This window comes from Acomys russatus, chromosome 32 (assembly GCF_903995435.1).
Source record: "Acomys russatus chromosome 32, mAcoRus1.1, whole genome shotgun sequence".
Classification (NCBI taxonomy): Eukaryota; Metazoa; Chordata; class Mammalia; order Rodentia; family Muridae; genus Acomys; species Acomys russatus.
Window position 1 is genome coordinate 46,387,550 of NC_067168.1, and position 27,382 is coordinate 46,414,931.

The window sequence follows — 27,382 nt, forward strand, 5'->3', positions numbered from 1 at the left end:
CTCGGTGGCGGCCGTGTCAGCTCGTGTCCTGCGCAGCCCGCGGCCCCGGGGAGGCGGAGACGGAGCGCCGTGGGTGCCGAGCCGTCAGCGCAGGAGGCCGAGGGCGAGCGCACGGCCGCGGGGGAGCAGCGCGCGGCCCCGAGGTGCGCGGCGCCGAGCCAGCGGGAAACTTCGCGGGCCGGGTGGCGGCGGGAGGCCGCGGGGCGCGCGGGCCGGGGCCGGGGCCGGGGCGGGCGCGCGCCCGCCGGGAGCCCGGATGGACGGCTGGCCTCCGTAGGGTGGGGGTGGGGGGTGGGGACCGCGGTTCGCGTCCCAGCTAGGGCGGCGGGGGCGGGGTGGGCGGGGGCTCCGCCTCCGTGGCCCGCTGAGCCGGGGTGCGGGCGCCCCCGCGCACGGAGGGGGTGGGGGTGGGTGGAAGGAAGGAGACGACGAGTCCGGACCCGGCGCGCGTCCCCTCCGTCCCTCGTGGAGCACGTATAGGTGATCAGATTTTTTTCTTCTTCTTGTTGCAATGACCGGCTGTGAGTTTGAATCCAAACAACTTTAAGCCATGGAGTCGCCAAACTCTTGGATGCAGCGGGCGGGATGCGTCAGGAGTGTGTTCTTGGAGGGTGGCGTCCTGGACTCGCATGGGGTCGGCGGCTGCGGGGCCGACACCCTGGCGGAATTTGGGACGGGCTGCGGGCCACTCCTGGTGTTGGGGGGTGGGGTGGGGGGTTGCGCACGATTCCGAAGCCTGCGCTTTGGGGGAGGGGGGAGGGGGCTCGCCCTTAGCTAGTAACGCGAGCCACTTGGTGTGGGGTCCGCTTCAAGTGTCCCCCACCCCAGCGCCTTTGCTTTCTGGGGGAGATGGAGTGGCCAGAGCGCGGACCGCCAGGCCGTGAGAGCCTGGCGACTTTGTTCTGAGTGTTGTTTAGGGACCGGACTTGGGAGCCGACGCTGCCAAGTTCGGTGGTGCCCCAGGCCGGCTCAGGGCAGCTTTGTCTCGGGCTCGGGTCTCCTCCAGACATCTGTGGGCTCCCCTCCCCCTCGGGCCTGAGCGCTGAATGGAGAGCGACTGGGCTGCTGGTATGCGGAGGTCGGCGAGAGGAAAACGAGGAGTGGTTTTAGTGAAACGAGAGCTTTGGGCCGTGAATAATGGTGGCTTAGACCAGACAGCGAGCTGAGGAGACGGCAGCTTTGCCTTCGATAAAGGCTGCCTCATGTTTTTCACATGGCCAAGTTGTGAAGCGTTTTGTCTGGGATTTAGGAAGCCATTTCGCTGTTTACTTGTGACTCGCAGACTCTCCTCGGCCAGGAAAGAGGGACAGCTTGCTCTGTTGGTTCAAGTTTAATGCTGCTTAAGCTTGTTGCTTTTGTATTTCGATTTTGTATTCGGGTTCAAACTTTATTTGAGTTAAGGCCGCTGTTACATTCAGAAATCCCCGAATTAAAAAGAAGTGCCTCCAAGGTTTGTTTGAGAACAGCATTGATGCCCGTCCTGGGGATAGCCATTCTGTGACCTAACCTTTGTCCTGAATGCCGAGTCTGGACAAGGCCCCCAGTGGCGGCAGGGACGTTGGAAACTTGCAGACGTCCTCCTCTACCAGACCCTCGCAGGCTGAAGCCCTTAAGGAAGCGGCTGTCTGGAAAGCTTAGCTTGCTTGTCTGGGACAGAGTCCTGGGCCTCGCGGTCGCAAGAATGCCAGCCTCAAACAGGGAAGCATTTGATCATGTGCAGGTGTCAGGAAGTACAGTTGGACTGTTGCCTGTCATTTCTTGTAGATTGTGCAGAGCAGTGCTTCTCAGCCTCCCTCAGGCTGCGACCCGTTACTACGGTTCTTCGTGTTGTGACCCCCCCCAACTATAAAATTATTTTGTAGCTACTTCATAGCTAACTTTGCTACTGTTATTAATCGTCATGTAAATACGCTTTCCGGTGGTCTTGGGCTACTCCGTGAAAGGGTCGCTCGGCCCCCAGGTTGAGAACCGCTAGTCTAGAGCCTGTATATTGTTATTAAATGTCTTCAATTGGAAGGGAAGTCACTACATTTTAGTGATGATGGGAGAATAAATTGTGAATGAAGCTTTAGCAGTAGTTTCGGAATGCCATCGCCAAGGTTGGGGGTGAGGAGACCAGTTTCTCTGTCGGAATGTATTTTGAAATGTGTGCTTAGAAAAACTGGTGGAACCCCTTTCCAAGTAAATGCTGGGTAGAGCGGGCACTAGAGCCTGTGCGCACTGGGGGGTGGGCGGTGGGGGTGCTTTTAGATCCTTGCACACCACGTCTAAGCAGTGAAGTGGCCAGTGCAAGTAGATTAAGTCAAACCAAATCACTGTTAAAGGCGAGGCAGTGGGCTGAGCCCATCACCTAGGGGTCAATTTTTAGTGTCCTTTGAGCTTGGTTAGAAGCGTGCCTGTGGGGCAGGCTCCTGATAAAAACACTGTTCACAAACTTGTTTTAACTCTTTCTTTTTGTGGCCCCTTTCTGTCAACTCATATTTGTTATTTAAAACAATCTCACAGAAGACATTTTATACCGTAGAGTAAGTAGTGAAACAGGTGAGCAGCTGCCTCAGTGTCTGAGGGGTGTGTGGGGGGCTAGCCTCTGCCCTCACAGCTCGCAGTTTTGTCAGTTCTGAGGTGCTGCTGTTCCGCGCTGCAGTGGGTGTGATCTGTAGATCGCTGACAGGGTGAGGTGGGTACTGACTTGTGGTATTACAGAATGAAAAGTGACTTGTGTCAATTGGCAGTGAATCAGAACTTCCTTACGCTCTGCAGAGAAGTCTTTATTTCCTCTGTTTACCTAGGAAAGCTTCCCTTGTGTTTAATGCGAGGCGGAGCCTCACTTGGCTTGGGTCTCAGGTGGATCCTCTGGGCGGAGCTCTGGAAGGAAGAAAGCATGTAACCTCCCCTTTTAGAAGGAAGGAGGCCGTCCGCCTGGGACTTAGCCACCTTTTTGAACGTCTTGTGTCTCTTTCTAGACACATTTCCCAGTTTCAGTTGAGGCAGCAGCATTCGCGTCACGTTGAGCGCCCTCCAGTGGACAGAACAGAGGTCACTTTTCCTCCACTCCAGCAAGTTTTTGTGGAATTTATCCTGGGTGATTCTGTGAGGACCAGTTAAAAGGGGAATGGCCCTTCTACTTAGAATTTGAGAAGCCAAATTCTCAGGCTCCTCAGCAGGTGAAGAATGGCTTTGGCCATATTGGTGACGCTTAGAGGTGAAAAGTGTCAGAAGTTGGTAATGAAGATTTGCCTTTAAAACGTGAGTGTAGCTCCCTGCCAGTGAGCTAGGAACAGCACTGGTGGTGGCAAGTTACCTGTGCTGCCCACTTGGGCGGGGCTCTGCTTCGTACACACAGGCCTTCCTTACAGTCCTGGGGGAGAGTTCACTATTCTCTGAAAATTCTGTTCCCAATCACCCTGCCTAATAACTAGAGTGGAGCACACTACGTTAGTCTTTGACGTGGAATGGTCTGTTTATGATTCTTGGCGGGGTCGGGGGCAGGGGCTCTGCTGCTCAACAATGGGCTGAGATGAAATAGAGCCTCAGCCATGCAGAAACTGGAGCTTGTGAGTTCAAGCGTACGCTTTAAGGGAGCATTGTCCCATTTGAGTGACTTTCTTATTGCTATTATTTTTTGAAATACTTGTATCATTCCCCTTTCATTCCCCCAGACCCACTCATTATTCCTCTGCTCTCATTCAAATTCATGGCATCTTTTTTCATTAATTGTTACATGCACACACATTCCTAACTACAACCTGCTCCATTTGTATGATGTTTTAGGGTTGGTCATTTGGTATGGGAAGGCTGCCTCTCACTTCCTCGTGTATAGACTGAGGCCTCATGGTCTGCCCCTCCCCCCACTTAAGCTTGTCTATTGTACTATTAACTACCTTAAAATTAATATACATAAGTGTATATGTACATAGTTAAAATGCAGTTTTTCTCATCTGGACTGACAGTGCTTCCTTCAAATGCCAAAAACTAACAAAAACCCCGGTACTAGGCATGAGAAGCCATCTTGAGTTGTTGGCTGGATCTGTCCAGTAGACTCCAAAACATAGTAAACAGCCTATTGCTATTACCCTGGTTGACCCCAAGAAGTGGACGGTCAGTCCCTATGGCTGAAGACGCCATGTGCTTCAGACCAGCGCCCAGAGGACACTCATGAACCAGAAGACACGGTACAGGCTTCCGAAGGAGGGAGGCAGCCAACAGTCCTCTGATGCTTTCAGACCGGAACAGCGACCAGCATGGCATGAGAAGCGCTAAGGGTGTAGTAGTGGAATTGGGCTTAAAACCCAGTTCAACCAGAGGGAAATGCCTAGTGCTGTAACCTAGCCAACCACCCAGGGCTGGCGAAGTCATGGGTCTTGGAGAAGTAGCTTGCATCCAGCACTTCATGGTGGTCTTAAGTCTCCAGACTCACTTAGGCACCTTAAATGCTGGGCAGATGCCACGGATGCTGTGGTCTGTCAGCCCTGCTCAGCTTCTTTAAACCGTAGAAGCCTTTAGCTGAGTGTAGCGTTAGGCTAATTCCAAACTGAGAAACAGTGCTAAGCTGGAGGTCAGGTGAGTGTATTTTGTAGCAGTGATTGTGCTTCCCTAGTTTGTTTGGGTGGACAAGTTACTTGTATTGGTTCAGCTTTTTACTGCTAGCAAGGTTTTTATTCCCAGAGTTTGTAAAGTGGTCTTTGTTGAAATGGCTGATTCTGGCTAACTCAGTGTGTTTAGCTGCCCTTCAAAGCATCATCTGTCTGAGCCTGGTATGTCTCACCTTGCAATCCAGTACAAAAGGCTGAGGCAGGAGGATTCTTGTGAGCCCAAGGCTAGCCTGCAGTGCAGAGTGAGACCATCTGAATATTGTGCTTAGCTGATTTTAATGCAGCATGGGACTGTGCATCTTGCCTAGAACACTCACCCATCCCACAGTCCTGGGTGTCTTCAGGGAGCTGCTGTAAAGGGTTGTTTGGTTTTCTGAGACAGGGCCCCCTTAGGTTGTCCAGGTTGGCTGGAACAGGTTTTGGGGTGCTGGAATTGCGTGTACCCCTGTACCTGGCTAGTGTCTTGCGGTAATCCAGTTTTCCTAGTTGTGGTTTATCAGCATTGGTTCAGTGCAGTGGAGAGGTGCTGTGACCATTTAGACCTCTGGTTCTCAACCTTCCTAACTCTGTGACCTTTTAATAAGTTTTTCATTTTGTGACCCCAACCATAAGGTTGTTTTTGTTGGGACTTCATAACTATGATTTTGCTACCGTTATAAACTAATGTAAATATCTGTGCTTTCCAAGGGTCTTGGCGACGTGAAAAGATCATTGGACGCCAAAGGAGTCACGACTCCCAGCTTGAGAACCACTGGTTTAGATTCTGTAGGAAGCTACCTCAAGCACTTCCCATTTTTTTTCTTTTGGTTTTACTTAGAATTTAAGTACATTTTTGCACTGATTTTTTCCCCCCCTAAAGCAGAGCTGTAACAGATGTGAATAACAGTTTTAGAAAATTGTGATTATAACCTTCATTCCATGTGTTCTTTAGTCTTCATGTTAGAGAGACCACATGTGTGGTCAGAAGATTGTAGGTCTGATGGGGAAGGAAGAGCACAAAAGCTGGAGTTAGGGCCGACGTAAAGATGCGTGTTGTCTGGCCTTCAGTAGCTGAGGGGATGGCTGGTGTGCACTGGGAGTGAGTAGATGCTGTGGGCATCAGCCACGGAAAATGGCAGTTCCCTGCGGCGAGGTTTCTGAGTGCAATTTGAAGACCTTGAATGTAGGTTAGAGTAAGAACTGGCCGCTTTGCAGGGTGGTGGCGCACGCAGCTTTCCTTAGCACGGAGTGAGCAGGGAGGAGCTGCGCCCTTTGTAGAGCTGGGGGGCAAGAGCATAGGAGTGAGTTTGCTTTCAGGTTTTGGATGAACTGCTGTAAACGTTTTAATGCTGTTGACTCTAGCAACTCCAGGGCGGTGCCAGGGCCCATGTAAGGCAGCTTTTGTTGTGTGCCAGTGAAAGACTGCAACATCAAATACAGCATTAAACACCTAAGGTTCATTTAGGTGCAGAAATAGAAACAATCATTGGGCCAGTGTGCCGCTGACTTAGTCTTTTTAAAGTAGATTCATAGTTTAACGTGCCGGTTGTCTCTACCAGATGTGGCACCAGTTTGTGGCTCTGCAGCTGCTGGAGGCCGATATTGCCGACTTCTGGTTGTGCTGCTACACTTCCTGGGCCCTAAGGCTGAGTTTCCGACACTGTCTGACCCTGTTCTTGTCCAGGGAATTGCAGGAAGTCTAGGAATACCACAGGAGCAGGAGAGATCCTGGAGGGCGAACAGTGATGGTTAAAATGCTGGTGTTGCTGCGCAGTACAGCCCCAAAGCTCATTGCCAAAAGTTATGTTTAAAAGAATGGGGTTGTTAGTGGTGGACACAGACCTTGCCTAGAGTGGTGGCTCACTTTTGTACTCTCAGCACCATGGACGCTGAGGGAGTGTTGTGATCACATAACAGAAAACATTGGTCTTCTCAGAATGGTTTGCCCGTGTGCTGAGGGGCCTTGGATTTTCTTTATTGCTGTTGTATCCCAGCTGCTTTTTCTCCTCAACTAGAGGCACTTCTGGGGCCCATGACTGGACCAGTTGTATCAATGACCCATTTTGACAGTGAGGGGCTTATTGCTCTCTGGACACAGCTGTCTTGCCGCTCTGTATCACTCTGCCTGGGCAGAGGACACCTGCTTCCAACCTTTTGGAACTCCTGGCTGGATCTGGTCACCAGCAGGCTGGTCACGTTGTTTGTAGCAGTTCCCTGTTGCGTTTACGTGAGCTGTGCCCTCTTTATATAGTTTGTGCTTCTGGACTCTAGGGTCTTGTTATGGGATCAATCATTCTGTGTCAGATTCCAGACTTTGGTGTTAATGCCTTCAAATTATACCTCACCCTACCGATGGCCTGTGGTTTAGGTGTCTGCCTAGAATACTTGGAACCTGTCTCACCACCTTCCTCTCCTTTAGGCCTGTCACATATTTCCTCGTGATACCATGGCACATTTAGAACGGTGCCAACTCAAGTGTGGTCTGGCCTTTGAACTGAGCCTCGTCTTGTGGATCCCTTTGGGTGACTCCAAGGTGCAGACGACCCATGCCACTCCTACCCCAGCAAGACTTGTGATACATTTTGTTGCATGGTCTGACAAATTTCTTTGTGGTGTTGTGTTTGGGCATTTTTGATCTTAGTTTCTTCACATTTTTTCTTCTAGTAATCTTGTTTTCTTCCTCAGTTCAGCCACACACTCCCGTTGTCACACACTCGGAACTCCGCCCTTCCTATCTCATTGCAAGCACCCCAGCCTCTCCATCCTCGTGAGTGCTCAGCTTAACCCCCCTTTGCTGAGTGGCCTCTCCCAGGCTTCCCTGCTCCTCAGACTCTGGGCTCTATAGCCTGTGTCTGCAGTGACGTGCGCAGCGCTGCCTCTGCTCCTCCCTCTGGCCCCAGCCCACAGCGTGTCCTCTTCCAGCCTCACTCACCAGTGTTGTTGCTTCTTCATTGCTAATACTGACTAACTGGGAGAACTCCCATGGGCTTCTTCTCTGTCACTGTCCCTCCACCTCCTCCTTTGGATGAACTAACGAGCGCAGGGCTCACCATCCTTCCGCCTCACTTCAGTGCTTCTCTGAGGCCTGCCTGGCTCTCACCTGTCTACACACAGACACGCTGTGCTTTATAGCATTCATGATTTTATTGAATGTCTGTGCCATTGTCATGGTGGTATCCCCGTGTCTGTCCCTGTCTATGCCCCCCCATAGTGACCACCTTCTTATATATTTTGGGCCTCCTTTCAGTTACTGTAGCATGAGCCCAGTTGCTGCAGTTGCTGGGAGAGTTTGACTTGACTTACAGGCTGGCACACTGGGCCACATGTCTGCCTCTTCACCGTGACAGCTCCTTGGCTCTTCCCTCATCTCTCTCTGGGTTGGAGTGGCTGAGTTGAAAGGTTAGTCCTTGGACCTCCCTGTTTAGTCATCTCACTGTCAGCTTTAAGTAGATCCTGTGATGTGCACATGTATACCCTAGCCTTGGAGTCTCCTCTCTGTGCTCTTGGTCCCACCCACCACTGTGCACTTTTCTCTGAGGCACCCCAAGCAGTGGATGGAAACTGACCCGACTGTTCGTGTTCCCAGTTTCCTCGGCAATAACTGCAGCTATCCACTCTCTCCTTTCAGAGTGTCTAAATTCTCCGCAAGTCCTGTCCCTGTCTTTAGGTGCATCAAGCATGGAGTCATTTTAGTGCTGTAGTAATGCCACCTTAGCGTTGGGCTTACACATTGCCTAAGCCTCTGACTGCCCCTGCTGGCTTATACCTCTGCTCCCCCGTAGCACTCAGTGCAGGAGCTGGAGGTGGCGCAGCATCTGTGCAGAGCACAGCAGTGTGAGCTCCTGTGCTGATCATGTTGTCCTCCTTCAGACTGATAAGGCATTATGGCCGATGTCACGTATTCCTCTCCATTGTGATCTGTTTACCCTGTTTTGGGAGAAAAAAAAAAGGATCATGTTGCCTCCCTTATTGGTTTGATAATGGCCTGTAAGGCAGTGTGTATTGCTGTGTGCCCCCACCCCCACCCCCACGTGCATGCACACACACGCTGTGTACCCCTGCCATGTGTGCGCATACACACATGCACATGCTGTGTAACAGCCTCCCCCCATGCCCTTCTGTTTTGTGTAAGTCTGAAGCTGATAGGAACTTGGGGATTTGCTGCCCCTTGTTTGCTTTCAGCTAATGCTCCTCACACTGCTGAGCCCCTTCTGGCTCACACTGCCTCAGCTGGTCAGTAATTGCTTTAGTTTTGGTCTTGTGGGTCACTCAGCATTTGGTTGTAGGATAACAGTGTAGAACGTGATCTGAGGTGCTGGTGAGGGGCTTGTGTTGTCTCATGGCGGCAGCTTTAGTTGCCGGTGGCTGGTGGGTACTTACGGTATAGCTGCATGATTGAAAAGCTAAAACCCTAAAAATTAAGAGGCCATGCCCACAGATAACTGGCTGTCACAGCAAATGTCATGGCTTTAGGTGGGCACCGTGTTCCTAGCAGGCCTCAGTGCTCAGGCTCCAGTGCTCCCCTTCTCTTCCTCTTACAAAGTGCTCTTCCCTAAGGCGCAGCTTTGTTTCTGACTCCAAAGCACCGCTCCTGTCAAGCTGCCCTCGTGCCTAGTGCTACCACTCTGGCCTAAGCCACGACCATGAGTCACCTGGCCACTGTTGTGCCTGCTTGACTGGTGACTCTTCTTCCTTATAGGCTTTTCAGTTATAGCAAGAATAAGCTCTCTGACCGTGGGCAGAGGCAGGCCAGGCTGCATGGCAAGTTCCAGGCCACACAGTGAGACCCTGTCTAAAAGAAGAAAAACAGGAGCCCAACTGTGCAGCAGACACCCACCCATTTCCACTGCAGCCTGGAGAGCTGCGAGGCTTGCTGCTGTGGAGAAGCGCACCAGTGAGTGCAGTGTCAGCTCAGCCTGCTGTGGCTGCCGGGCAAACACTGTCCTCTCTCTCAAGGAGCAGCTGCTGCCTGGGTCACTGTGAGCCCTGTTTTGGGTCGTTGGTGTGTTTTAACCTTGTTTATTACCACTTTATGCTACTTGTGAGGCCTGCACTCTGAGGTTTGTCTCTGCTGTCTTAGGGGTTAGCATCAGCACCATGTGACACCGGAAGTGCTGTGCCAGGGTCCTGCACCAGCTCCTCCTGATGTGGCAGTTCTGGTTAGCACAAAAAGGACCCACTAGCGTGTGGGGACACCTGGGCACGCTTGCAGCTCATGGTCTTCAAAGGGTTTGAAAGTGTTACCTGAATTCTGATTTATTACATACTGGTCTTGATGGCCTAACATATTTTTTTCCCAAGTAAAGCTGCCTGCCTTTCACCACCACTGTCCAATTTCATGGCCTGAAGGTTTACATGAAAACAACAAATAGCCAGCCTTCTTAGCCCTTAAAAAGCCTTTCTGTTTATTTCTTCCTCATGTCGCTTAGTCTGCTTAATTAAAAACAAGCTCCCTCACCATTGTCCTTGGTGAGTGTGGTACAGTGAAAGGTTTGCAGATTCCTGCTTGCTCCTGTTCTGTGACGTTGGAGCTGAGGAACACTTGGCTGGAACCTGATCAGAAGTGTAGTGTCTTGTGACACACAGGAGGGTGAGCGTGAGTAATGACGTCCTTTGGGTCTTAGTGTGGTGTCGCCTGCAGTTCACAGGGCAGCAGGACTGAATAGTGAGTGTGACATTTTAGTTTTTAATAAGCACATCACTCCATCAAATATTTGAGCTTAGTATATGCTGAGCACTTGCAGATGTGGAGACTGAAGTTGGTGTTTCAGTTTCCTGAGCTCAGGCCTTGAAGTTTTGAGAGCCAGAGTTCAGGTTTAATGGGGAAGGGAAACTTGTAAGAAGTGCAGATGAAGAAGAATTTTCATAAGGGAAAGAAAGTAAAACATTAAGTTCTGGAGTCCTGCCACTGACTCAGCCTCAGTGTGGAGACCAAGTTGAGATGCAGCACTCATTCCCTTTCCCAGGCATGCTTAGAGCCACATAGTAGAGTGCAGAGTCATCCCCCACTGAGAGGCATTGGCCATAGATACTAGCTGTGGTTACTGTTGAAGGAAGAGAATTACCTGGGATTTCTTTATTCGAAGTACTGAGCCATACATACATACATTCATCTGCAATGTTGATTTAACCAGTGATAACTGGAGAAGCAAGAAGTAGAGTTGAGGGCTGGAGAGATGGCTCAGTGGCTAAGAGCACTGTCTGTTCTTCCAGAGGTCCTGAGTTCAATTCCCAGCAACCACAGGGTGGCTCACAGCCATCTACACTGAGATCGGATGCCCTCTTCTGGGGTGTAGGTATACATGTAGATAGAACACTCAAATACATAAAACAAATAATAGTGTGTGTGTGTTTATGTGTGTGTGTTTATGTGTGTGTGTTTGTAAAAGAAGTAGTAGAGTTGAACTCACAAGGCTACAGACAGATCAGGATTTGCACTGAAAGGCATAGTTCATTAGTTGGGAAGCTCAAAGAGTTCAAGGCATCCTTGGTTAAGAAATAAGAGCCTGCTTTAAGAAAAGTCAGTGAGGCCGGGTGGTGGTGGCACACGCCTTTAATCCCAGCACTTGGGAGGCAGAGGCAGGTGGATTGCTGTGAGTTCAAGGCCAGCCTGGTCTACAAAGCGAGTCTAGGACAGCCAGGGCTACACAGAGAAACCCTGTCTTGGAAAAGAAAAAAAGAAAAGTGAGTGATTCTCCTCCCCCCAAGAGAGAATACAGTATTCACCCCACTCCCCCCTTTTTAAGCATGTGTGCCTTTTGAGGCAGGGTAGTAGAGTGGTTTCCCATCTGCAGTCCATGTGGTAGGTCACTTAGCTTTTAGGCTTTAGTGTTGTGTCTCAGTATTTGGCTAACATGCTATAAGATGTCCAATACAAGAATTTATTACAGGACATCTACCATTTTATTCTTCTATTTTGATTACAGTTAATCTGCATGTATGTGCACATGTGTGGGACACTGTTTTACGTTTGTCTATTTTGGTTCTGCAGGTTGTATGCAAAGCCTATGTGTTCGCATGCTTGATAGTGTTGGAAACTTCAGGGGGTGGATAGTTCTCTTTTTAATGACAGTTTTAGTTGTGTGAGAAATCCAGTCTTGACTGGCTACAGTAACCACTTCCCTGGTCAACCTGCACTCTTTTCTGTCTTGCAGCCCTCCACCTGCCATGTGAGCGTCTGTGGGCCGGCCCCTGGAGAGCTCACACTACCTGCCCTGAGCATCTTTATTGATCCTCAGGCTACTCATGGTCCCTGCCTGTGTGACTTGCTCACTGCTTGGTGCCTTTCCCGCAGAGCGTATTTATCCCTTCTTTGTGCTTGTGTCCTCCTGGGGTGGTCTGACTGCCTGGCTGGCTGGTGCTGCTTTGGGGGCCTCCCTGACACCTCACTGCGGCTCTGCATTTCTAAGAGTCAGAGCTCAGTCCTCCCTTCTCTTTCTTGTTGGGTGGGGAGGAGTTGGGAGGGGAAGGGCATGGTCAAAATATATTATCTCTGAACATTCATTAATAAAGAAATAGGCTTTGGTAGCTATGACCTTGCCTTGACTCCTTTCATGGATACCATAACACCAGTAACAAAGAGCACTTAAAACTTGTTAGGCGGTGAATATTAACATATAGATTATTTTTCAGTCCTGTTGATGCACTCAGCAGCCTTTCCATTTTTTCATTGTACAAGTGGAATGTCTCTGAGGAGCCCTTTCGTGTTAACCAGTGCGATTTTAACTTGCAGGGTGTTCTATGGTAGACAGTGCTGTGCTTCTAGCCAGTGTAGTGAGCTCTCGGTTGTGGCTGTCATCGTCCTCCTAACTGGTCGTCGGAGACAGGCAAAAAGCCTTCAGTGTGGGCCTCATTCATCTTGTTGCTCGCTTCCATTTAGTCCTTTGTCCTGCTCTTTGTGTGCTGTGGATTAAGAAATCAAGACTAGAATTTGTTTTGAGTACATTGAGCTAACTGGAACACACCCTCACTTGACATGCCCTTGTTCCTAGTTAGAAAACAGGGCCTCTGCGTGCTCCCCTGCATGTTTTCTTCTCTTGATGCAGTCATGACTGGATTCCAGTAGTTTTTGCATTTAATTGCAATGGCTACTTTTTATTATACTGAAGCTGAGTGTTCTGTTCAGCCTAAAAGTGCCTCAGGAGTGTTGACAGGTGTTCTCAACTTTAAACATGCAGTTACTTGTGAGGTTGAAAGAGGTGGATTTTTTTTTTTTTTTTTAAAGGATGACTCCATTTTAACAATTCTAGAAGTGTAGAAGAACAGAGGTTTTTCTAAGTTTCAAGATAGCATTGAGCTTTAGGTTTTCTTTGGAGTGGTACTAAGTGCCTGGCCTTGTATTTAGTTCTGTGTAAGCTGCAGAGAATCCTGCGACAAAAGGCCATGCATGTTCTTACTGCTCAGATTAACACACATTTTGTAGTTGGTACTTTTCCTGTGTTTGATTTTTAAAAATGAATCCCAAAACCTGCTAAAGAGTTGGCACTGCTCTGCTCTACTGCAGCAGCTGCTGTGCAGCCTGCACATACTCTACATGCATGGGCGGTGACGCCCACTGTGGGCTGTGTGTGTCTGGGGTGTCTTCCTGCGATGCTTGTGCTAGTGAGCACTCATGAGCTGCAGAGAGAAAAACGTGAGCTGTGCAGGGTTTCACCCATGCATGCAGTGCACTTTGAACACACTCGCCCCGCACTCCTCCCAGCCCTACACCACCCCAGAAGCCTCCAGACTTCATGGCCTGTTTCTGTTAGTAACCCACAGGTTCCAGTTTGTGCTGCCCATGTGCTCACGGGTGTGGGGCTGTCCACTGGATCGAGGCTGGCCTCTCACCACCCACCATGCTGGAATGCTTGCTGGCTTCATCTGCTAGCGCCTGTTTTGTTGCATCCTTCTTTCCTTACTTGTGTGTCTGCCCGCACACGTGGTGGGCATTAGAGGACAGCTTAGGGAAGCTGGCCCCTTCCTCCTGGAGATGGGACTCAGCTTGCCACGCTTTGTAGCATGTACCTTTACCCACTGAGCCATCTTGCCAGCCCATATCTGCTTTTTGATAATAACGTGCTCTTGGTCTGAAGGGTTAGTACTGTTTTGAGCATTCATTGGTAAGGCTGACAATATAAGTGCAAAGTTACAATTGTAAAATTGTGAACACTTGTCCTACATACACATATTCAAAGAACTTTTATTAAATATAGTGCATATGTGTGCTTCATAAAAATAAGTGCCACATTGGAGATCTGACGGACAAGTGTTGGGTTTCAACCAGACAGAAGTCAGCCTGCAGGGTGTGGGGTAGGTGCTGGGAAGTGGCAGACAGTGGGCAGGCAGAGGTGAGATCACTTGATGGTGATAAGCCCTTGGTAAGTGGATGGCTTGTGTGGCGGCTTCTGAGGACTTGGTATTAACTCACCTGTTGGTTGAGTATCAATCAGTGTTATTAATCAAAGGCTTAAATATGCTTTTAACTTTTAAAATATACATGCTGCTAGCAGTTCTGTCTTAGAAGTAGCTAAGAGAGCTTGTATGTTCAGGTGTTTATCATGTCCTTGTATTGAAACAAGCGAGGAAGCACTTTAACTAGTCAAGGGGAGGCGACATTGAGTCCTTCTGTGGTGACTCGCTGCAGTGCTGGTGCTCATGGCCTCATAGCTGCTGACATGCAGGGTCTTAAATAATATGCCAACATGCCATTATTAAATGCAGAATGGGTGTTACAGAAGTGAGGAAAGAAAAGCCCTGAACTCCCTGTCACTGGAGGGGGCGGGGGGAGTGGAGCAGTCATTGGGGATCGCTGGGTGTCTTAGCCTGTCTGCCTTCTGTTTCTCAGCCCTTTGTGCTGCTGTAGTTGTCAGGGTGGTGCTAGGACGTTCATTCTTTGTGCTGTGCAAGAGCAGGCTGGCTTCAGGAAGACGCCCTCCAGAATACACAGCTGAAGAGGTAAGGAGAAAGGAAACCAGGATTGTGGCTTAAATGCAGGGATCTTTGCTTTCAGAATCACACATTTTAGTAAAGAATTTTTAATCCTGAAGATAAAGCCAAAGGTATCCCAAAATTAGAGCAACATTTTCTTTAAATAATCGGATTTGTTCTAGTATACATTTTTGAAAAGTGATTTGCTGGTACACGGTTTTATAGTGTATGTGCTTTATGCAGTGGTGTTCTCCAGAATTAACAATAATTCAAAGTTCTTAGAAGATGGATAATTAAGGTAGTTTTATCCTGATGGGAACTTGGAAAATAACTTTAGTGTAAGTCTATACTAGCTCTGAAAGAGGCATTTATAGATAAAGTCAGATAGATGATCTTTGAGCTCATAAATGGAAAAGTAAAGCATTTAAAGAACAAAAAGAAAAAGCCCAAAGATACATGTGTGCACAGGCTCCTTAGCCTGGGTGAGGAGACGCACGCGAAGCCAAGCCCCACACACTCCTTGTCAAGAGGCCGTAGACGTGGCAGGAGCAATGATCACTAGCACCTGGATGGCCGCTTCCTCTGACACCGACTCATGCTTCCCTCTTGGTTCCTGGCTCCATCGCCATTTTCCTCTCATGGTTGAGGTCTTTCCTTGGTGTTTCAGGAACCCTTCTCAGCTTGGGCACTATACCGGATGTTTGTCCATGTCTCATAGGCTACTGGGTAAAGTGTCTGTAGCTTTGTAGCTACATTGTAGCTTAGCATTGTAGAGCTCAGCCTGCTTTTGCTGAATTGCCTCCTCACGGACTTTTTCCTTTGCTGAGGAGTCTCCACAGTGGCGGTTAGAAAGCACTGATTACCAGGAACTCTGAGGTTGGTCCAAGGGTATGCTGGGATGGAGCCATCCCTTGTCCTGAAGTCTCTGATGAGGAAAGGTTTCCTTTGGGGCAAGGCCCTGCTCTACTTCAGGGTGGAGTTACCAGATTCTTTTGTTGAATAATACTAAGAATTCTTGCATTTTTGGATCTATCTGCAGAAAATTATTTGGCCTGCCTCTTGCTGCTTAAAGCTGTCGGCTCCCTTCCATTCTATTCTTCTTCTGTCAGTTGGTCCATGTTTGTTGTCCCTGCCCTACAGGGCGCTGTGAGGAGCAAGGGCACTTTCCGTGTGCTTTGCTAATGTGTTGTGTGTTCAGGACACCAACATGTGCAGATTCTGAGTTTAAACATGAACTATCCCACTAAAATTATTACATGTCACGCTCCATACCACAGGTCAGCCACATACTTGGACGTTACCTAGTAAGATAGATAGTAAATGTTGGCTGTGTACCAACAAGGAGGAAGCGTAGGGAGCCTCTCAGCCCGCGTGTAGGAGTGGCCCTGACTGGTCTCCAGGCCTGTTCCACGCTGGCCAAATGAGGTGCTAGATATAGACAGCCCTCCTCTGCAGAGCTGCATGGGCCCGCCTCTTCCTGAGGGCTAGGCAGAGTGAGGCCACACCCTTCTCCACACAGAGGGATGGACATCACGTTTCTGTGCCCCACCACATGGCTGTCCTCACCTCAGGGTGGGATGTTCTTGTCCTCTCACATGACACCTTTTACTGTGGAGCCTCCAGCAAGGGGGACGGCAGTGTGCCCCTCTGCTTACACAGTGGTCGTTAGTGTGAGGTTGCCAACTTCATCAGCATTAAAAACACCTTTGCGCAATTTGAAAATGCAGTCATACCTAAGGGTCCTGTCTGTCTTGATACACTCTCGGGTAGTTTGTAAGTGCCCATCATGTCAGCTGTAGTGCGGGGTGAACTTTCTAGGGGCAGACATTAATGATGGACATTGTTCGTACAGTACCTACAGACCTCAAGCTTCCATTTCATTCTTGCTGAGTCGGCATTTTTCTTGACTGTTGTAGAATAAAACCAAAATGCAGACATAATTTAGACTAAACTTCACCTGCGGAAGCTGTCCTACTCTGACCACAAGGGCGTCCATACCAGTTACCATGGTGCATACAGTGTTGATTGACAAGCATGCTTTTATTTGTACTTCAAATTTTGACTTGAAAAGTAATTTTGCTTCTTAAATAAATTGCATAGATCACCATTCTGATCCCAACACCGTTATATCAGGGGAAACACTGACTTTGTAAAAATTTCAAACTTCACTACTTCAAGTGTTGGGGTATATGGGCATGTACCACTGTGCCCAGCCCGCCTTCAGGGCTTCACAGTGATCTGGGCTTTGAATGGTGCACCCTTCGCTGGCGTGCACTGGAGAGGGCTCACTCTCCATCAGCACCTGTGTCTGCGGCTGTTTCAGCTGAGAAGAGCTGCCTGGACATGACCTTTACTCATCGGCTCAGTGGTGATGGAGCTGTGGCTGGTGCTATTCTCACTGTGTGTCCTGGTGATCTGGCTTCTGGTGGTGGAGAGGCCTAGCCTAACACAGTAGCCCGGATTAAATTTTAATGCCTTGGTTGAATTTTTTTTCAGGGCATCTGAAGCTTAGTGAACAACTGCTGTGACACTCCTGCGTGGACAATGGCTACTCAAGGTTGGTGATGCAAATGAAGCCGAGGCTGTCGCAGGGGAATCTGCTTCACACGGGTCCCTGCCCCTCTTGGCCCTGCTGGCTCGCCAAGCCACCTTTTGCTCTTTTCTGCTCACTACTACTGGCTTGGTGACATAATCAACAAGCCACCCATGGGCGTCTAATGTGAGGGTGAGTCTGGAGGTCACCCTGTCCATGGAGTTCATGCAGCCCCGCTCTGCTCGCCTCCTAAAGGACTGCAGTGGTTCTGTCACGGGCATTTCGTTCAGGAAGCATTTTTGTGCTCTAACATGCTCTGTTTCCACAGCTGACCTGATGGAGCTGGACATGGCCATGGAGCCGGACAGAAAAGCTGCCGTCAGTCACTGGCAGCAGCAGTCTTACTTGGACTCTGGAATCCATTCTGGTGCCACCACCACAGCCCCGTCCCTGAGTGGCAAGGGCAACCCTGAGGAAGAAGACGTGGACACCTCCCAGGTCCTCTATGAGTGGGAGCAAGGCTTCTCCCAGCCCTTCACGCAGGAGCAAGTAGCTGGTAAAAAGCATTTGTGTGTTTGAAACATAGAGTTAACCTTCTTGACAGGGATGTGTCATGGTGCAGACACAGCACAGATGGGAAGTGGAGGGAAGGCAGGGTACGGCGTCCGCGTGGCACTTGGGATGGTGACGTCTCACACAGGTAGTGAGCACTGGCTTTCCCTTCCCAGACATTGACGGGCAGTATGCCATGACTCGGGCTCAGAGGGTGCGAGCTGCCATGTTCCCTGAGACACTGGACGAGGGCATGCAGATCCCGTCCACGCAGTTTGACGCTGCTCACCCCACGAATGTCCAGCGTCTGGCCGAACCGTCACAGATGCTGAAGCATGCAGTTGTCAATCTGATTAACTATCAGGATGACGCAGAACTTGCCACACGTGCAATTCCTGAGCTGACGAAACTGCTGAATGACGAGGACCAGGTGAGCGGTGGCGTGGCTGCTGCTCAGTTTACCTTGGGGAACTCAGGGGGTAGGGGGTGGGGGGTTGCCAGTGGCTGCTCCACACCAGCATCTGGAAACTAACGGCCTCTTCATCCCCTTATCCTAGGTGGTAGTTAACAAAGCTGCTGTTATGGTTCATCAGCTGTCCAAAAAGGAAGCTTCCAGACATGCCATCATGCGCTCTCCTCAGATGGTGTCTGCTATTGTGCGCACCATGCAGAACACAAACGATGTAGAAACAGCTCGTTGTACTGCCGGGACTTTACACAACCTCTCTCACCACCGCGAGGGCTTGTTGGCCATCTTTAAGTCTGGAGGCATTCCAGCTCTGGTGAAGATGCTTGGGTAAGGAAGCACAGGCACGGAACTTGAAGAGTAGGGAGTAGAGGGGTGCAGTGAGGCTGGCTGACAAAGGTTTTCTTCTTTCTCCCAGGTCACCAGTGGATTCCGTACTGTTCTATGCCATCACGACACTGCATAATCTCCTGCTACATCAGGAAGGAGCTAAAATGGCAGTGCGCCTAGCCGGAGGACTGCAAAAAATGGTTGCTTTGCTCAACAAAACAAACGTGAAATTCTTGGCTATCACAACAGACTGCCTTCAGATCTTAGCTTATGGCAACCAAGAGAGCAAGGTGCAGTGGGGAGTCGTTTCCAGAGTGTGGAGCCACTGTGCTTAGGTTATCTGTGGCCTTGACCCCTGTGTCTTTAAAGTGCGTACAGTGCCCTGCTAAGCACTGAAGGGGCAGGAGCAGGCCTCCTGAGCCTACCATGGGCAGAAGATGCCGTGACTAGGAGAAAAGGGGCAGGGTGTACAGAAAACACTGTTTAGAGGCCTCATGGAGAGCTTTGAGAGAAGTGAAGTGTTACCCAGGTGCAGGCAGGTGAAGAGGATGGTGAGGTTGGAAGTTAAGAAACTGTTTGAAAGAGTTTGGGGTAAGGCTGTCGCTGGGCTGCAGGGGTCCTGTGAGGATGGGTGGGTGTGCCGAAGTCCAGGGAATGTGAACCCTTAGTACAGCCGTGAAGAGAGACCGTCCTGTGGGGACATTGAAGGGTCTGAAGGGTGAGGGAGGGGTCATTCTGCAGCGCCTCGTAAGACGCACAACATGGAAGATCCGGGCAGAGGCCACAGGCTCTTAGTACCCTTTTCAACTGGCTATTCTGATAGAACTTTCACTACAAGTACAGGCCTGTGTGGTTATTTTTCATGTTCTTTTCCCGTATGTTTACTGTGGGGAGGTTGCCAGAGTTGGGGTTTTTGTTTTGTTTTTTGGTGATTTATTTATTTTTCTGTGCATTGTTGTTTTGCCTGCATGTGTGTCTGTGTGAGGGTGTCTGGAAGAGTAGCCAGTGCTCTTAACTGCTGAGCCATCTCTCATGAGCTGATGGTTCTTGAGAGAGTCGGGGTACCTGGACTTGAGCAAAATAGCAGCATAGGAGTCACGTACCTGGGACCTCGTTTGAGGCTGGGTCAGGGGGTTCAAGGGCACACTGAATTGCAAGCTGGCTCCAGTTCGTATGTGGACAGTAACTTGGTGCCAGGGCCTGAGCCTCCTGACTTAGCAGCTTCACTCATGTCTTTCTAGCTGATCATTCTGGCCAGCGGTGGGCCCCAGGCCTTGGTGAACATCATGAGGACCTACACGTACGAGAAGCTTCTGTGGACCACAAGCAGGGTGCTGAAGGTGCTGTCTGTGTGCTCCAGCAACAAGCCAGCCATCGTGGAAGCCGGTGAGAACACACGCTCTCACGGCACGCGCTTGTCCCTGGCCTCCTGAGTTCTTTGTCAGAGACGGCAGAGGCACATTGCTCCATAAAGGTTGTTTCTGATTCTGACTTGGTGAACGTGAGACTGGGCCTCACCAGCAGACAGACCCAAGTGTGTAGAGCACAGCGTAGCAGGAGGGGGTTTCTGAGGCTCAGTGAGCAGAGGGTCTCAAATAAAAAGAGATCCTTGCTGTGTGCGTGCGCGCTTGTGCATTTTAATGGGACAACTTGTATATGGCAGTTTATGTTATGTGCCTGGAGACAGAAAAGACACGGTTTGTGCCCAAAGCCCCTTGTTTCCCCCTAGAAGGTAGGTGGCAGTTCTTTGGCTCCTGTCAGGAAGCACCTGACATCTGCATAGGCTGTTGGGCCAAGCTTCTGATCCCAGGTCTACCTAAAGGAAAGTGCTGAGGCCAAAGCTCAGTTTGCAGCACCCATCTTCAGAATTAAGATGTGGAGGGGTAACCGAGGTAGATGCTAACAGTGAGACCATGAGCCTGGGAAAGACAAGGATGCTATGTTCATGTAGAGAGTCAGGATGGCAGTTCTGCCAGGTTTTCCAGAAACACTGAGAGTTTTTAAACATGTTTGTAGCTTGTTGGACATGAATGTGCATGGAAGCTTTTTAAGATGTCCCAGGTCAGTCTGATGTTGATGTGTAAAATACTTGAAACGGTGTAAATGCTGCACCGTGTATCGTGTATCGAGGCAGAGAGCTGCTCCCTGTGCATAGTCCTGTGGAGGTGAGAACAGTATACAAAGGCAGGTGCTGAGCTCAGTGGCACAGGCCCGTAGTCCACCACTCACACAGGGGCAAGAGTTGTGGGACTACCTGGGTCACTTAGCAAGGCCTTTAGCAGAGTAGAACTGAAGGGATGTGTGTCATGACAGGGGTGACAGGTACTAAGGAGGGTCTGGGTGAACTCAGCGAGGGAGGAGGAGGCCACCCTAAGAAAGGAGTGCGACCTGGCACCAACCTTGTGAGGCACAGGGAAGTTAGATGCTCGTAGGGTGAAGAGACTCGGTATAAATGCAACTTAAGCAGGATTGGTAATGAGCTGGGCAGGGCCCTGGCACAATGAATGGCATGTGCTGTCTGACACGTGTAGAGCGCTCCCTTTGGAAGTGTAGGCGGGGTCAGATGCTAAAGGTCCTCAGGCTGTCTGCAGTTGCCAAACAGGAGATTAACTGTTCAATGGGAGCCACTGAAGGGAGCAGCTGGCCTTTAGGAACACAGCAAGTAAGTGGAAGTCCTTGGGTCTTGGGAAACACCCCAAGTCCTTAGCAGCAACGAGGCCACAAGAGCAAACCAAAGAAGTCGACTTTGGCAAGAACACTGTCAGGGCCTCGCTAGTTTGTTAGCAAAGTTACTTACGAAGACAACATTCAGCTAGAAAGGTGGATTCGAAGGACAGAGGAGGCCAGGCTAAGAGTGGGACGTTGTGTGCGCTTATGAGCAGAAGAGGGGAGCCTTGGAGTAGCCTGGTGGGTTTTTACATCCGCACCTGTGGGGGTCAGAGTGCACGTGCTTGTCAAACCTCCTGAGCTGTTCACTGAGCATTTGTGGCAAGTTGGACTTAGAGAGCCAATGAGTGTATAAAGGGAAGGGGGGAACTGGGGGAGAGAACGCAGCCAGCCATTTAACAAGGGCGGAGCCTCAGCCTCAGCCCAGGTCCCTGCCAGCAGCTAGGGGTGAGCTGTGAGGAAGGCATCTTTGGAAGGCCTTCTCCGTCACGTGGAGGTGGACCAAGTTCTGTTCTGTGCTCAGAAAGTGACTTGGGGTGAAGGTGGGTGGGGTGAAGGTGGATGACCACTGTGTCAAGTGGCTTTATGCCGCTGTCAGTCAGCGCTGCCGCGGGCAGTCCTGACTGAGCTAGCACAGTGCAGGTTGACTCCCAGTCTCTCTACCCTTCAGTTTACGCTTGTGCCTCAGGACTGGCAGGCGTCACCTTCCCTTTCACATGACTTCATGGCAGTTGAGAGTCGCACTTCTTTCCTCTGCAGCACGCGGGTGTGTGGTGGTCAGCCATTTGTGCACACTGCTGCATCGGCTCAGAGCTGAGCCTGTACTCAGGGCCATTCAGGAAGTGGCCGCACGAAAGGAGTTGGTGGGAGTGCTCCTCAGATGATGGATGGTGAAACTGTGTCCATGAAAGCTGGGAGGACACAGCAGCCATTGACATGCGATGTCACGGCCTAGGTGGACGGAAGCTGCCCTGAGGGAGGAGGTAGGACTGCACCGCCCAGCTAAGAGCCATTGCCTTCTTTCTTCTGACTGCAGGTGGGATGCAAGCACTGGGACTTCACCTGACAGACCCGAGTCAGCGACTTGTCCAGAACTGCCTCTGGACTCTCAGGAACCTTTCAGATGCGGCGACTAAGCAGGTACCTTATGCAGAAGTGGCTGCCTCGGTGCTAGGGCCTCCTGAGCCTTGAGCTCAGCACATTTTTATCTCCACAGGAAGGCATGGAAGGCCTCCTTGGGACTCTCGTGCAGCTGCTGGGTTCAGATGATATCAATGTGGTCACCTGTGCAGCTGGGATTCTCTCTAACCTCACTTGCAATAACTACAAAAACAAGATGATGGTGTGCCAAGTGGGCGGCATAGAGGCCCTTGTGCGCACTGTCCTTCGTGCTGGCGACAGGGAGGACATCACTGAGCCTGCCATCTGTGCTCTTCGTCATCTGACCAGCCGGCACCAGGAAGCTGAGATGGCCCAGAACGCCGTTCGCCTTCACTATGGACTGCCTGTTGTGGTTAAGCTGCTGCACCCGCCATCCCACTGGCCTCTGATAAAGGTAGACTGAGCAGACGGGCTGCTGGGCGGAGACACTGGGGCTTGGACTTGTCTGTGGGGATGGGTGGCTGGGAGCGGGGTGCTGGGAGCCGGGTGCTGGGAGCGGGGTGCTGGGAGCCGGGTGCCGGGAGCGGGGTGCTGGGAGCGGGGTGCTGGGATTCTTAAGCACCCTGTGGTCTGGTTGCGCTGTATACTAATTCTTTCATCTGTGTAGGCAACCGTGGGATTGATTCGAAACCTTGCCCTTTGCCCAGCAAATCATGCACCTTTGCGGGAGCAGGGCGCGATTCCACGGCTAGTTCAGCTGCTTGTGCGAGCTCACCAGGACACCCAGCGGCGTACCTCCATGGGTGGGACCCAGCAGCAGTTTGTGGTATGTGAGTCTTTGTGACACTGGGCTGTTTTCAGGGGTAGTGGGGTGAATGCAGTCCACTCTGAATGCATGTGCTTCTGTAGGGAATCTGCCATGGCCAAATCCAAATCCAACTTCTGATTCTTCCCCTGCAAGTCAGTCAACAGGAAGCTTGCCACAGCAGGCTTTAGAGCCCCATGTTGCTGGTGGTCCTGTGGGTCAGGATGGCCTCATAGTTCCGGCAGTACTGCAGTCTGCTCTTGCCCAGAGTGGCTGGTGCTCTTTGGTGCAGCCAGAAAGCCAACTTTGGCATTAAGCATAGGAAAACTGAATGGTCACTGACCCCAGTGCCTGTGGGGTTTGTGTCTTCAGCAGCACCTGTGTTCACCCTCTGGTCGTGCCAACCCTGTAGGGTGCATAGAGAGAGCGAGTCCCTTGGGAGTAATGGATGGGCAGGCTGCCCTTGGCACAGGTGTAGGCTTTTCCTCAGCTGGCCTTGATCCACGGTTGGTTGAATATGCGGATGGGGACATGATAGAGCGTAAAGGGCTGCTCACCCTGTCCATGGCTCCAGGGGCCTTCTGTGATGCTTAGTGCAGGAGCCTCTGCGCCTGAGCACTGGGCAAGCTGTGAGGACCTTTGCAGACAAGCAAATAAGTGGAGCTCAGAAACTGAGGAGGAATGCCAGCTTGTTAACTGCCTTTCTCCTGCTAGGAGGGCGTCCGCATGGAGGAGATCGTTGAAGGGTGCACTGGAGCGCTCCACATCCTCGCTCGCGATGTTCACAATCGGATTGTAATCCGAGGACTCAATACCATTCCATTGTTTGTGCAGGTATGTTGCCTTCCAGACTTTAGGTCCCTAAATATTGGGAGGACCAGAGACCAGAAGTTGTTTTTTAGTCAAGAGCATTGGGACTACAGCCTCATGAAGAGGGGGTACAGAGCAGGGCTCCCCTAGAGAAAAGGTTCATGGCTGAGAACAGTTCTGGAAAGCTCTACTCCAGAGCAGCCTTCTGGGAACACAGGTCAGGAAACGTGCAGTGCAACCGACTCGACACTGGGCACGTCTGTACCACAGTTGGGCTTGTGCCATGCTTTATAGTGGGTTTAATTGGGTCTTGTTTCTTTTTTTCTCCATAGTTGCTGTATTCTCCCATTGAAAATATCCAAAGAGTAGCTGCAGGGGTCCTCTGTGAACTTGCTCAGGACAAGGAGGCTGCAGAGGCCATCGAAGCTGAGGGAGCCACAGCTCCCCTGACAGAATTGCTCCACTCCAGGAACGAAGGCGTGGGTAAGTAGAGGAGCCGCCCAGTCTGTTCGCTGCCATGTGCGCCGGGGCTGCGCCTATCCTGAAGGGCCACTTCTTCCTTTTCCAGCAACATATGCAGCTGCTGTTTTATTCCGAATGTCTGAGGACAAGCCGCAGGATTACAAGAAGCGGCTTTCAGTTGAGCTGACCAGTTCCCTCTTCAGGACAGAGCCAATGGCTTGGAATGAGGTAGGCAAGCGGATCCTGCTCAGCTCCTCAGAACTCACAGGGCCGAGACGAGAAAGGGCTACATAAGTCTTCCAAGGGTGAGAAGGAAGGTTAGCTGGGAGTCAGGCTACCAATGCTCTGCTTATGCAGTCTGCTTTTCTGTGAATTTCTTAGTAATTCGTCCTCGGTGTAGACACTGAGTCGCTGTTTCTGGTAACCTCCTTGGAAGTGTGTTGTGGACGCCCTGCAGTGCCCGCTAGGGTAGTCTCAGTGGGTGATGCCCGTTGAGTGTAACTTGGGTAGCCGTCTTCACATGCTCTGGCCTGAGCCCTTGACGTTCCCCGCCCACTACGTCCTCAACCCTGTCCCCACAGTCACCTTGGTCTGGGTAATAATGTAGCTTTGCTCTTGCAGCTTCTCAGGCTCAGACTGTCATTTCCCACAGTCCACTCAGTGTTAGAGCAATCTGCCTGTTGGGTGTTTATTGCTGTGTCTAGTCCTTGGACAGCCATGTTGTCTCTCATGCAGTTTTACTTTTAGAATAAATTAGTGACTATTTTAATGCTACGAGCAGTTTGAGCTTTGTCTTTTGTGATCTTATTATAAATACTCAAGTGTGGTTTGAAATTTTACATTCTTCCTGTACCCATTCATGTAGACTGCTGATCTTGGACTGGACATCGGCGCCCAGGGAGAAGCCCTTGGATATCGCCAGGATGGTATGTTGTAAAGGCCTTCTGCACAGCTGGTCCACACCTGGGAACCTGGGTTGGAAGAGGGGGTGGCTGCATTTAAAGGTGATCCCTGAGTTTCAGTCAGCAGAAGTGGTGCACAGGGAGCTTGGCTGTAGCATGCTGCCAGTGCACACCCCTACTGTCCCCGGCGTGTCTCTGTCCTGGAGAAGGGTGTCTAAGATGGTGAACATAGCTGGTCTGTGAGGGCGCTCTGGAAAGTGGTCCCAGTTTGAGCAGTGCCAGGTGCCTCTGGCTCGTCAGCAGATCTATGATAGGCAGGTTGTGTGCCAGGCACAGTAAGCTGCTGCCACATTGCTCTGCCAGGGTAAATGTCAAGTGCTGCTGTGTAGTAGGTAGTCTCAGGAACTGAGGCCTGGTATTGTGTAATTACTTGAAAGAGACGCCTAGAAAGCAGTGTTCCTGGCAAGACGTCCTGACCACAGCTAATCTGTCTGTCTCTCCTTTTCCTGTCCTGTGGACACCCTGACTCCTCCAGATCCCAGCTACCGTTCTTTCCACTCTGGTGGCTACGGCCAAGATGCCTTGGGGATGGACCCTATGATGGAGCATGAGATGGGTGGCCACCACCCTGGTGCTGACTATCCAGTTGATGGGCTGCCTGATCTGGGCCATGCCCAGGACCTCATGGATGGGCTGCCCCCAGGTGACAGCAATCAGCTGGCCTGGTTTGATACTGACCTGTAAATCGTCCTTTAGGTAAGAAAGCTTAAGCAAGCCAATGTGGGTGAAATTCTTTACTCTGCCTGCAGAACCCCAGAAAGACTTGGTGGGGTGGGAATGGCTTTAGGCCTGTGTGTAAATCTGCCACAAAACAGATACGTACCTTGGAAAGAGATGCTCATGTGTGAAAGTTTCTCACTTTGATGTTTTTGCCACAGCTTTTGCAGCGTTATACTCAGATGAGTAACATTTGCTGTTTTCAACATTAATAGCAGCCTTTCTCTCTATACAGCTGTATTGTCTGAACTTGCATTGTGATTGGCCTGTAGTGTTGCTGAGAGGGCTCGAGGGTGGGCTGGTATCTCAGAAAGTGCCTGACACTAACCAAGCTGAGTTTCCTATGGGAACAGTCGAAGTAAACTTTTTGTTCTGGTCCTTTTTGGTCGAGGAGTAACAATACAAATGGATTTGGGGAGTGACTCACGCAGTGAAGAGTGCACAAGAATGGACCACAAGATGGCGTTATCAAACCCTAGCCTTGCTTGTTCTTTTTCTTTTTTTTCTTTTTTCTTTTTTCTTTTTTAAATATCTGTAATGGTACTGACTTTGCTTGCTTTGAAGTAGCTTTTATTTTTTGCAGTAACTGTTAGTTTTTAAGTCTCGTAGTGTTATGTTCTAGTGAACCTGCTACAGCAATTTCTGATTTCTAAGAACTGAGTAATGGTGTAGAACACTAATTCATAATCACGCTAATTGTAATCTGGAGACGTGTAACATTGTGTAGCCTTTTGTATAAATAGACAGATAGAAATGGTCCGATTAGTTTCCTTTTTAATATGCTTAAAATAAGCAGGTGGATCTATTTCATGTTTTTGAACAAAAACTTTATCGGGGATATGTGCGGTAGGGTAAATCAGTAAGAGGTGTTATTTGAGCCTTGTTTTGGACAGTTTACCAGTTGCCTTTTATCCCAAAGTTGTTGTAACCTGCTGTGATACAATGCTTCAAGAGATACGGTTATAAAAATGGTTCAGAATTAAACTTTTAATTCATTCGCTTGTGTCACTTTTGTTTGCCATGAGGTGGTTGGTGAGAAATGAAGCCATGAGAGTGCCCAGGCTTTCATGTCCCAACGGGGGTGCCTACTGTTTCCTCAGTGGCCCTTAGCAGTGTCATGCTAAAAAGGAGGCAAACCAGAGGAAGGAAGTACGTGTTTCAGCCTTAAATATTGTCATTGGCTGAGCTTCTGCGAAAGGACTGTTGCTGCCATTTCTACCAAGTACCTTAGCAAGCCTGTGTAGCCAGTAACTCCTGCAGCTCTCCCTCCTCCCCAAGGGCACTTCCTGCAATAGTTTGTGTACTACACTGAGCAGTAACTAAAGCTGGAAGCCGACATAGCTCCTCCATAGATGATGTCACCCCATTGAGCAGTAATGAAGGCCTCCCTGGGTTTGGACTTCAAGTGTCTTGCTTGTACTGCTCGCTGGAGAGGGCAGTCTTCCACTTCTTTGAACCAATAACTGTGTTTATCTGAATGTAATTAGAAGCAGAGTG

General features: G+C 50.2%; 1 protein-coding gene across 3 annotated transcripts; it reads left to right on the forward strand.

Moving 5' to 3' along the window:
* Positions 1 to 26,882, forward strand: Ctnnb1 (catenin beta 1). Of its 3 annotated transcripts, XM_051140712.1 has the most exons (16): positions 1 to 143; positions 16,977 to 17,037; positions 17,342 to 17,569; positions 17,742 to 17,995; positions 18,123 to 18,361; positions 18,450 to 18,651; positions 19,603 to 19,747; positions 22,065 to 22,168; positions 22,245 to 22,583; positions 22,797 to 22,955; positions 23,649 to 23,768; positions 24,077 to 24,227; positions 24,313 to 24,434; positions 25,072 to 25,132; positions 25,644 to 25,864; positions 26,277 to 26,882. In XM_051140712.1, the coding sequence occupies exons 2-15, from the start codon at positions 17,025 to 17,027 to the stop codon at positions 25,850 to 25,852; spliced, it is 2,346 nt and encodes a 781-aa protein (XP_050996669.1). In that variant the 5' UTR covers positions 1 to 143; positions 16,977 to 17,024; the 3' UTR covers positions 25,853 to 25,864; positions 26,277 to 26,882. The 3 variants fall into 3 exon arrangements, with proteins under 3 accessions (XP_050996669.1, XP_050996667.1, XP_050996668.1); XM_051140710.1 differs by having other exon boundaries at positions 25,644 to 26,882; XM_051140711.1 differs by lacking the exon at positions 1 to 143 and adding an exon at positions 462 to 480 and having other exon boundaries at positions 25,644 to 26,882.
* Positions 26,883 to 27,382: the final 500 nt, after the last annotated feature.

Bases quoted from the DNA above. Each gene is read 5' to 3' on its own strand.
- Ctnnb1 (XM_051140710.1), top strand. The intron at 22,169-22,244 runs GTACCTTATGCA...TTATCTCCACAG, and splicing joins CAGATGCGGCGACTAAGCAG to GAAGGCATGGAAGGCCTCCT. The intron at 24,435-25,071 runs GTAGGCAAGCGG...CCATTCATGTAG, and splicing joins AGCCAATGGCTTGGAATGAG to ACTGCTGATCTTGGACTGGA.